Source organism: Nothobranchius furzeri, chromosome 15 (genome assembly GCF_043380555.1).
Source record: "Nothobranchius furzeri strain GRZ-AD chromosome 15, NfurGRZ-RIMD1, whole genome shotgun sequence".
Taxonomy (NCBI): domain Eukaryota; kingdom Metazoa; phylum Chordata; class Actinopteri; order Cyprinodontiformes; family Nothobranchiidae; genus Nothobranchius; species Nothobranchius furzeri.
In genome coordinates, this window is record NC_091755.1 from 24,917,599 (window position 1) to 24,928,771 (window position 11,173).

Sequence of the window (11,173 nt, forward strand, 5' to 3'; positions counted from 1 at the left end):
ATTAAGTAACAACGTCTGAGCTACAGTTACAGTCCTGGTTCACTTTTGGGTGGAACACATTTTAGACTTGATGTCTTGTTGATTAATACTGAAATTATCTGTAAAGGAAAATACCAAGGAGGATGCGTGCACGATGAGTTAATAGTATTAGCAATAATACAAGAACCAAATCAAAATAAGTCAAAGGAGACTTATTGTCATTGCATTTTGCTTGTTGTAAACATTTAACACACACACACACACACACACGCACACACACACACACACACACACACACACACACACACACACACACACACGCACACACACACGCACGCACACACACACACACACACACACACACACACACACACAGTGACAGAGAACAAATAGTCACATTACATTTGCACACAGGAGCTCCTGGAGCTCCACTGATAGGTGTGTGTGTGTGTGTGTGTGTGCGCGTGCGCGTGCGTGCGTGTGTGTGTGTGTGTGTGTGTGTGTGTGTGTGTGTGTGTGTGTGTGTGTGTGTGTGTGTGTGTGTGTGTGTGTGTGTGTGAGAGAGTTATGGGGGTTCAGTTCACTAACATTTGTACATACGTGTCTAGGTGTCTTTGCTGCTAAGGCTGTGATTTGCCACAAAGTAGTCCCAAGTCTAAATTGGCATCTGTGATTCCTTTAGGTTACTATTTATTTTCACCTGCAGTCAGTCTGATTATTTAGGTCACAGAATTGGGATCACTACAGAGTGATTTTACGGTCTTTTCTACTCACAACTCTAGTTAGATCCATTCACTTACTGTGTGCTGTATGCTAACCTAAAGCAAATGGTGTACAGCAGGGTCAGGAGAACGACTGGGCTGGTTAAAAACTGTTTTACCTACTTATCTAATGCTGGGAAATATGGCTACAGACAAAATTTCAATTATGGGTGAAATATCTCTTTAACAAAAAATAATAAAAAAGATAAATTATTTTAAAATCATGTGAATCTATTTTGCATTGAAGGAGAAAAACTAAAGAAAATAATTTGCATTTTGTCTCAAAAAGAAAAAACAGGTAACCTGGACATTTGTTTTGCTTTATTTGCACTGTGGAGCTTTTCATAATAAACAAACAAATTCATAACTCAATTGGTTTTAAAAACAAACATCAGTTTTGACATTTCCTTCATTGTGCAGCAACATACGTGATTTCAAACTTGCATTTTGACTGAAACATGAATATGACAGATAAAAAATATTTTTATATGTTTATGTATTTAGCAGACACTTTTGTCCAAAGCGACTTACAAGTGATACCAAAGTAAGCTGCCCACTAGCGACCACTATGCATGACAGGGTTAATCATGATAGAAGACTGTCCAAGTTTCAAGATGAACATTTAAAAAAATTAACTGGACATTTCATTGCACAAATACGATTTAAAATGATTACATCATCTTTAACTGAGACGCCACATCTAGGAGAGAATCCAGATCATTTCACTTTGTTTACACACAAAGTAATGAAAATATTGTGTTTTACTTTATGACAGGCTCAAAACCTATGATTCTCCATGAAATAGAAACAGAATCTGAAAGAAAAGTGGGAAGAAAATGTTTTTTTTTCACTGAGCAGAACCTTTGGCAGCATCAAACATCTTCTTCCTTCCTTCCATTCCTGACATGGCCTCCACGTTCTTCCTCCAGTCGCTGTCCTCCACTGGCCTCTTCTGCAGATAGAACAGATAACGAATAAAGAACAGTTTTATCTGAACTTGTAAAGAAGAACGGCTTTAGAGACTCTCCTTGTTGTTCCCTAAGCCATTAAAAGCCTTTCCATAGAACCAGAATCCCCTCAGAGATCTGCATAACCATACCCGTTTAACTGGTTCTCTCTCACACACACACACACACACACACACACACACACACACACACACACACACACACACACACACACACACACACACACACACACACACACACACACACACACACACACACACACACACACACACACACACACACATACACACAAACTGGCCGGTGAGCAATGCTACAAAAGCTACTCTCCTGTGTACAATGGGATCATTGTTTTGTGTTTTGTACGCTGCACCTCTTCTCACACACACCGTCACTGCCCTGTACTGGTCTAATATCTTACAGCTCAAACACACCTTTCACACACTTATAAACACAACTTTAAGAGTTCTGTGGCATTCTGAGCCCTGACGTCATGAAAATCTGCAGCTGCATCCATGTCAACAGCCTGAGTGAGGAGGGTTCATGGTTTTCTGTGCGTACGGGGTATTTATGTGTCAGAATATGCTTTAGCATCCGCACACACCTTCTCCGTATCTTCTTTCTTGACAGACTTGAGATTAGCTCGGAGGTCCATGGAGACTTTGTGCTTGGAGCCCAGCAGCGAGCGAAGGATGGCATCAGCTGACACACGAACGCGCCGAAGATTAGGCCTCTTGAATTTCCCCCTGAGGTCCAGCACCTTGATGTTGAGGTCTTTAATCTGATGCAGATAAAGAGTATTGGGACATTTTACTGTTAAAGCTGCAGGAGGTTCTCATGAGCTTGCATCCTGAAATGATTTCCTGTATTACTGAAAGCGAGCTGGGAAAACGTGCTCCCACCTCACGTGTGTTGAGCATGACTTTGGCTTCAATGTCATATCGCTCCTCATCAACCACGTCTATCTTGGAGTGGAGTTCCCTGCAGAGATCCTTCACACATTCAATAGATGCACATGCATTAGATTGTATGCATTTGTAAGATATACAGATTACTTGATACTGAAAGGCAGAGGGCCCTTTTCTGAATAAAGATGAGAACCCTACGAAGAACTCAAAGCAACAGCTGTATTTGAATTATTGGCATCAAATCAAGTTTTCTCCAGATGTGGACAGGACCCTGCCAGTGCTGCCCCCTGACTCTGATCATGTGCTCATAGATAAGATCTCATGGTGTAGTCATGGAAACGATGGCGTCTGACTTGGGAACCTCAGGGTCTTTTTTTCACCTTTTACAGACGATGAGGTTCTGTTGCTGTCTTCAAGCTATGCATGACCTTCAATGGTCACTGGATCAGCTCATGTCTGGTGTTTAGGTGTCAGTATTGTGTTCAACAGAGAGAGAAAAAATAAAGATTACAGCATCATCTGCAGCCATGTGGGAGATGCTGTGGTAAAGATGGAGCTGAGCCAAAAGACAAACCTCTGGATTTACTGTCTGCCTACAATCATGGTGGAAAGAAGCAGCTGAAATGACCGTCTTCCATCACTGCAGTAAAGCTGCTGCTCCTCTACATTGAAATAAGTCAGCTGAAGTGATTTGAGTATTATTTTGGCTCCCTGGTCGACTTATTCTAACATTATATATCCTCTCTGACCTGAGAACACCTTAGAAACCCTCAAGTGGAGCATGGTTACTCTGTGAGATAATCTTGTATAGGTGAAAGATAACTGACGTATGGGTGGATGATATATGTTCTAAAGCAAGTATGAACACAATCTGCAGCAGGTAACCTGGACTTTGAGCCTGCTTCCTTGGCTTTGAGTCACTGAGAAGTGAATTAAGGAAAACAGAGAGGTCACCTGGAGTTGAGCGAGGCTGAGGCCGCTGATGTTCAGAGACGGAGATTTCTCTGCAAGATATTTCTGTTTCTCCTCCTCTTTTAGAAGAATCTCTTGCTCCAGTTCCTCCTTTGCCTTTGCTACCATCAGACTCTGTACAAAAAATAAATGAATAAAAATCACCCTTAAGTGCTGGCAAAGGACATGGCAGCTTTTGAGCGTAGATTCAGAAATGGTACATTTTGCTATTTGTACATCTTTCTTGCCCTCTGTTGGCCAAACATCGATTTTGCATGATGCAAAGCTAGAAGAAGCAGGTCACCGTTTCTCACCTTCAGCATCAGCTTCCTTGAAGCTGAGATCTTTGGTTTCTTCTATATGAACAGAACAGAATTATCAATGTTGTGCATCGAGTGAAGAGATGATCAGAGTGATGAAATGGACTTACCTCTGGGCTGAAGGAGAAGGAAGGGACATCATTAAATCAAAAAGACCAAATATGAGCAGATCTGCTTTTGAATGACTAAATGATCTATTATTAGAAAACAACGTCTGGCCACTCACAAATGCTCAGGCATCCTGCTGAAGAGGTCCTACTGGAAGAGATACAGGAGAGATTAATATCTCTCTCTCTCTCTCTCTCTCTCTCTCTCTCTCTCTCTCTCTCTTTCTCTCTCTCTAACAGAAACAAAAAAACTATAGAAAGGTTTTTGATATTCCTGAGTATTACACAAGAAGAGTAAGTTAAGAGGGAAATAAAGTAAAATGGTTCATCAAAATCCTCCAGGAGGATGATTAAAGCATGAATGCATAAAAAATAATAATAAGTGAAACAGGAAAAGTAGCTCACGCAAGTCAAAATGGGTATTTATTTAACAAATCTGTAATTGTGATATTTATTTTATCACCTTACCTTGACCCCCATGTCTGACCCCCCTCTCTTCTTTATCAAGCACTAAACAGCTCTCACCCCATCTGACCTTATCTCATCATCCCTCTTTCAGTTTCATTACTGAATTGTAAATGGCAACACACCAAACCTCCTCATATTCTGTCGTTCCACACTAATCTGCACTGGATTTGGAAAATTCCAGAATGAGAGCCATTCCGCACTCGTCTCTTCCATCCTTCATCCCCATTATACTCCCCAAGATTATCTGTGTGGGAGGAATTTGGAGCGCCCTGTGTCCCCAAATAGACCAGACAGCTGTGGAGGTTGTGTGAGCTCTGGCGCTGCCCAGCATCATTTGGGGATTGAGCAAGAGTTACTCAGAAATTCCTGTGGGGTTCTGCGGGGAAGTCGACTTGCCGATGCAAAGAAAACGACCCCAGCTGCTTTGGAAAATTTGCATAGGCCTCAAATCGGAACAGATACAGTTATTGGTGCAGAATGAACCCAATTCAACCTGCTGAAAGTCTGATATTCGATTAGAACAATAAAAAAAGCAAAGTTACGCTGCATGACAAGATTTAAGTTAATATCACCACATATCAAAGCAAACCTGACTGAAAGTCGCCGAATTTACAAAAGCTAACTAATGACCTCTGTTGTTGTATTGATGAACACTAAAGCTAATCCTAATCTAGAAAGTTTCCAAATTAAACTCCTGAAGGGACCTTACCGGAGACTGCAGAAAGAGCAGCACTCACTGCAGAGGGAGGGCAGATCAGAAATGAGCCCAACCATTCTGTACCCTTCCATTTATCTCAGCCCCTCATTGTCTGGCTCCCTCTTTCTTTTGAGCTCATCAAGGCTAATAATAGTTTTAGACCATCCATCAGCTAATCTTGGCCTCTCCATTTGTCTCTCATAGATTAGATACATTAACCCCAGGGTAAGCACTTAAACCTGGAGTTGGGTTGTTTAATTCACTAGATATAGAAAGCAATCATGAACTTCCTACGACCCACGGGGGTAGTACTCTGCGTTAAACTGTTCCTGTTACTCTAGAATTCTTCACTTGTCAGCTTTTGAAGCCAGCACTTTTGCAGAGTGTAGAATGAAAGCCTCATAACCTCATTTTTTCAATCTTAATTGCGTTAGTTTCTTATAACATCCCACAAGGGAATTGCAGGTATCTGATTACATAACAGCCAGGGATTTATGAGGCTATTGTTTGTAATTTCATTAACCAAGCCTCGTCATGATCAGCCTTACACAAGCTCATTTGTAGCCCTGAGATTTGATCAAACACCACAAGAGGGAGTCTGAGAGAGGTTGTCTGTTAAAAGCCATTTTGAAACAGGAAACAACTGCTGTTTGAGGTTATTTAAGGTTTTAAAGAACTTTTATTTGAAGATTTAGCTTTACAGACTTCTAATTGACACTGTGGTCATCATTATGGTCATTTTTAGGCTATGTGCTTTTCTCTGAGGTAGTACTTTAAACCTGTATGTCTCTGAGAAACTTTACAGTGTTTTACCATGTTTTCTTATGATAATCCAATGTTGGGTTGCAGAGATCAAGAAGTAAATCCTGACATCCCTCTCAACGCTCTCCTGTCCAATCCCCGTTGGTATGGGACATGTCTGAAAAACCTTCAGAGGGAGGTGACAAGGAGGTATTCTAATCAGATGCCTGTGCCACCTCATCTGTTTCCTTTGTTGACGAGAAGCAGCAGCTCTTCGCTGGGCTTCCCTTGGTTGACGGAAGTTTCTCAGATCATCTCTGAGGCTCTAATCTCTGTCTTTCTAAATAAAGGACATTCCAGCCATTCAAGTCACAATCCAAATCTTGTGACCGTAGTGGAGATTTGCATTCCACTTTATCTAGTCAAGAACCACTCAGTGATTCCCTACGAGGGCCATCTTGGGGGTTCAGTGACAGCCAGAGTCTTTCACGGCTTACAGGCCTCAGAACAGGGTCAGACTAATCAATTCAGAAACCTTGATGAAAGAGGACCATATAGGATATCTCATCTGGATCAGGGAAACTGGAGCCAATGTTATGCTTTAGCTTTAACCACATACAGTAGCTTTCAATATTTAAGAGGACAGAGAGCCCTCTAGTGGTTAACCCATAAACTGCAGCTCTGTCTGATGGCCTACAAAGAAGTTTTAGTTTGTAAATCAATGTTGAATCTAAAAATTTTATCTCAGACATTAAACACTCCCTCGTATTCACCCATTCCTGCTTAGTGCTAAGTCTTCCTTTGACCATATGTATAATTGTTTATGAAAGCACACATCCCTTTGTGTTGTCATCTTCTGAGTGAACCAGAAGCTTTTCACCATCTCCTCTGTGGACTGTGCACACACACACACATGCACGCACTTACGCACACACACACACACACATGCGCACATGCACACACACACACACACACACACACACACACACACACACACACACACACAGGACAGAATTTTAAAGTTGCATAAAAAGCACAAAGTTAACACCTGCCTCTGCAGCCTCACTGCAAACAGGACACTACAAAGATCCATCACAAATCCTTCTACCGCTCCTCGTCTACTGCTGACTCATCTGGTGTGGCTGGCTTTAGGGTTTTCCACTGTAACAAGAGAAGCTGCAGCACAGCCAACCCTTTATTCCCGAGGAGCACACACACACATACACAAATATATCTCACACACAGACTTCTCAAAAACTCACACACAACCCACTAAATGAACAATATCAGCTGTGTCTCGCTAATGAGAGTCCGCTGACGCTTCGGCCCAGCTGAATATCATGTAGGGTGTGCTGCCATAGGTGAACATGTGTGGGTGGATGTTTCTGTGCACACACGCCTGAGGCTCTTAGGACTTCTCATTAGTCCTGCGTACAGCTCAGAACAAAAGGTGTCCTAACTCTGGCAGGCACGCAATACTCATACTGTGTGTGTGTGTGTTTTCCAGAGGCTTTAACAACACGGTTACACCACAACAACAAACAGATGAGCTTAGAAAAGAGCCAACCAAAGTAGAAAGGTTTGCATATTGTTCTTTAAACCGTTTTAATGCTCTCATATTTATAATACTGTATATGGTTTCAGACAAAAATACATTTAATGTAAATGAAACAAATGTGATCAAAACACCCATTCTTCATAATCCAGCTAGAGTGAGTCCCACAGATCTAGTTAAACAAATCATGTGACTTTTCTCTCAGCTGTGTCAAAATAAAGGAAGGCTTTTGATAAGTAAGTAGGAGATGGTGTCGAAACAGCAAGGCACAGAGGGTCAAATGTTTTCAAGTTTGATAGTTGATTTTCCATGTTAACCCCAAGCCATGACAGAAAACAGCTGTCATTAAATCTGACCCCATGGTCACATTAAAAAAGTTCTTGTCTTTTGATCTATGTTAGATGCAGAGCAACCCAGAAACAAGTCCACAGACTTCTTGATCTCTTCTCTCCTTCTTCTCAGGCAAACCTGAAGAAATAAAAACATTTTATTAATTTTGTAGTATTTGATATGATCAACAAAGCATTTAGTGACTGTTACCACAGCTACTGAATTTATTTGGGCACTTGGCCTCTGCGGCTCTCTTAAGGAAGCATGGATTCCTGATCTGTGAACTCATAGTTCAGACTTGTTATACTCTTGGGTCACTCCAGGTTTCAAGCAGCAGTTCCAGTAAATTACTTAAAATGTGGCATCTAAATAATAAAAAAAATATAATTATAAAACAGACATTGAAGTTTTCGATTGCTCCAAATGTCCAAAGTGTGTGTGTGTTTAAATTGAATGCATAAAGAGAAGTCTGGGTGTTTAAAAATACCCTCTGTGAGGGGAGAGGCAGACAGATGTTATTTTGAAGGCTCACATTGCGTTGTAATTATGTCCTGGAGGGAGAAGTGGTTTGTGTTGAAGGAAGGCTGCAGTAGAAAGGATGAGGACTCAGTGGAACATCTAAACACTCAGGAGGTCTTGTAAATAACCTTCGGCTCAGGATTAGTGTGGAGGTGATGGTCAGACATGAGCACTTCGTTCCCAAGTGTTGAAATGTTTCCGTTCTATTCATTAATGTCTCTGTACTGTTAAATTAGATGATGCCCTCCTAAAAATGACAACAATTTAACATATCTGTATCTGCACCCTGGAGCTGCTCAGCTGATTCACTGCATCACAATTCCCTCACTGGGTTTATTCATGGGTAAAAAGATTAGTTTAAATAAATTGTTGACAAGGGGGCTAAATCTAGATTTAAAATGATGTAAAAATCCAAGAGGGAAATGGAATTAAAGGAATAATAACAATAACAGCATGACAAAACTAAGACTGGGCACTTACGGTGGAGTTAGAGCTCCTCATCCTCCCCTGTGCTGCCCAGATGTGCTGAGTACAGATGTCGGTTCCGGCTCGTCTGCAGGGCCCGTAGGTTCTTGAAACGCATGAGCCCCAGAGCCACCTCGGCGTTCCACAGGGTGCCATCCTGCGGACACCGGAAGTCTATTTCCTTGCCCGTGGCCATGACCACGGTGAAGTACACCAGCCCCCGCTTGTACTCCACACAGTCCACCGTTTCCATGAGCTCGAAGCGAAGCTCCTTGGCTTTGGAGCTCCACACCGGGCTCGGGGGATCCCCGACGCCGCCACCCTTACAGCTGTGGAGGCGCAGCCCTTCCTCCGTCAGGACGCAGCGCTTCTTCTTCCACAGCTGGAGCAGTCCGCTGCTGCGCTTCTCCAACAAACCGTCTCTGATCACTTTCACCGACAGAGACATCCCGACTCTGATCCGGTGTTGTATGACAGTCTGACAAGGTATGGCGACTGGACAGAACACCAGTGTTCAGTAAAGAATAAAGCAGGTCAGTCTTCAGCAGATAGATCCATAGTGCCACTCACCAGAACATATCCGCTCAAGAGCAGAAACGCCTCTTTAATGACAGCGCACCGGGAAGGTTGGCTGGTCGGTTTGGATGTGTTCGGACATGCCCGGCTCCTCCGCGGACCTCCGCCTCCTGGCTAGTGACGGCAGGAGAAGCAGGCTGCCCAGGAAAGTCGGGTGCGCGTAAAAGAGAACTTGAACGGACGTACAGGTGAAGGTCTCAGTCAGCCTGTCACACACACACACACACACACACACACACACACACACACACACACACACACACACACACACACACACACACACACTTGTATTTGTTTGTTTGGACCTCCAATGACTTTCATTCATTTTGGTGACTCCACTATGCCTAACTCATACCCTAACCGATACCCAGAACCCTCTCCGGCTCAACATAAGTTTTGATAAAAGGACAAACTACTAAGTCTTTCAGGGGTACTTCAGTTAAAAAATGCTCATGAAATACGTAGGCCTATGTGGAGTAACCAGGTAGGTAGGTTTTAACGTTGAAAATCTGCAACGCCTGAACCCAGAGCTATAGATTTAGAGTTACGACACGCTTTGAACTCGCCGACTCAGGGTTATTTGGTACGTGGAGCTCTCAATAGTCCCAAACATCCCAGCCGTAAGTCAGTTTGAACGGCGTGGGACAAATCACAAAAATTGAAATATGTGACATTTCCTCAGGCGATTTTTGGTAATTATTCAATAATATTAAATATTATATTATATAGTATGTCGTAATTCCTTAACAATAGCCTATTTATTTTTTTAGTTTTTCCGGGCATTTGTAGGAAGACAGACACCCGTGACTGTTCTACATTACAGGAATACGACAGTCCTAACGCATTGTAGAACACATTTAGACCACATACATTACTATAATATATTATAGCAATAAATTTGATGTAGTAATGCAACACACTGCTCTAATAGAAAAGTGGGAAGAAGATGTTTTTTTTTCATGGAGAATCATAGGTTTTTCATGACGTCAGGGCTCAGAATGCCACAGGTATTATTAAAATACAATTTTGAAAGAGACCTCAGGAAGAATGCTCACACTATGGTGGGAGCTAATGAGGTTCTCAATAAATAAAATAAAAATAAAATAAAATAGTTTTGTTATTGTTAATTCTTATTTCTTGTCATTCCTTACTTAACAAAAGTGCAAATCCTAATATTATAAAGCAAGTGGAAATGAAAATGTCGTAATTCTATTCTTATTACTTGAGAACACAAAATAGAACAACATATCTTCTTACGTTCGTAATCCTGTTTGTCTCATGCTTCAGCAGTCAGTGTTATCCGGAAAAATTATTAACTGAAAAATATTAAATAATTACTTGTCTTCACAATCACATTTTCTTTATTATTGGTCTCTCCATTTGTGCTTCCATTTCTATTGCATTTTCGTGTTGATACAGCAACCAGTAACGTATTGTACAAAAAAATCCCAAATAAAACTAATGATGTAAAAAGTTTATAACCTATTTCAAACTGTGGGGAATATTTTTAAAACGTAGAATCAAACAAACTGAAATAAACCCGTCTACATCTCGTCAAGTTTGTCTAAACCCCTCCTGCTCACAATCAACAAGCTGCACACAATTAGCTCATTAAAGGTTATCTAGCTAAAACTGGCAACATAAAATGTCATTGTTGGATTATTTTGGTACGAAGCGATTAGCTAGCACTTCACAATGCAAAAAAATGATGACAATTCATCAATTTACCAGAGCAAATCCTTCCGAAACACCAAAAATGAACTGTGGTCAATGCAGCAACGGGGCTGTTTGGAACTTTTTGAAGCTGCGTGAACCACATGACTTCCGCATT

The 11,173-nt window shown here is 41.5% G+C and overlaps 2 protein-coding genes across 3 annotated transcripts; both read right to left on the bottom strand.

The window, feature by feature from the left end:
• Positions 1-1,039: 1,039 nt before the first annotated feature.
• Positions 1,040-5,715, bottom strand: tnni1a (troponin I type 1a (skeletal, slow)). The gene is made up of 6 exons (XM_054745951.2): positions 3,995-5,715; positions 3,879-3,920; positions 3,568-3,699; positions 2,608-2,697; positions 2,310-2,486; positions 1,040-1,692 (listed from the first exon to the last, which is right to left on the bottom strand). Exons 2-6 carry the CDS (start codon positions 3,885-3,887, stop codon positions 1,588-1,590), a joined length of 513 nt encoding a protein of 170 aa, XP_054601926.1. The 5' UTR covers positions 3,888-3,920; positions 3,995-5,715; the 3' UTR covers positions 1,040-1,587.
• A 1,754-nt stretch (positions 5,716-7,469) lies between these two features.
• phlda3 (pleckstrin homology-like domain, family A, member 3) lies at positions 7,470-11,173 on the bottom strand. 2 transcript variants are annotated; one of them, XM_015967967.3, is made up of 4 exons: positions 11,071-11,173; positions 9,337-9,548; positions 8,782-9,261; positions 7,470-7,920 (listed from the first exon to the last, which is right to left on the bottom strand). In XM_015967967.3, exon 3 carries the CDS (start codon positions 9,212-9,214, stop codon positions 8,789-8,791), a length of 426 nt encoding a protein of 141 aa, XP_015823453.3. In that variant the 5' UTR covers positions 9,215-9,261; positions 9,337-9,548; positions 11,071-11,173; the 3' UTR covers positions 7,470-7,920; positions 8,782-8,788. The 2 variants fall into 2 exon arrangements, with proteins under 2 accessions (XP_015823453.3, XP_015823452.3); XM_015967966.3 differs by having other exon boundaries at positions 8,782-9,548.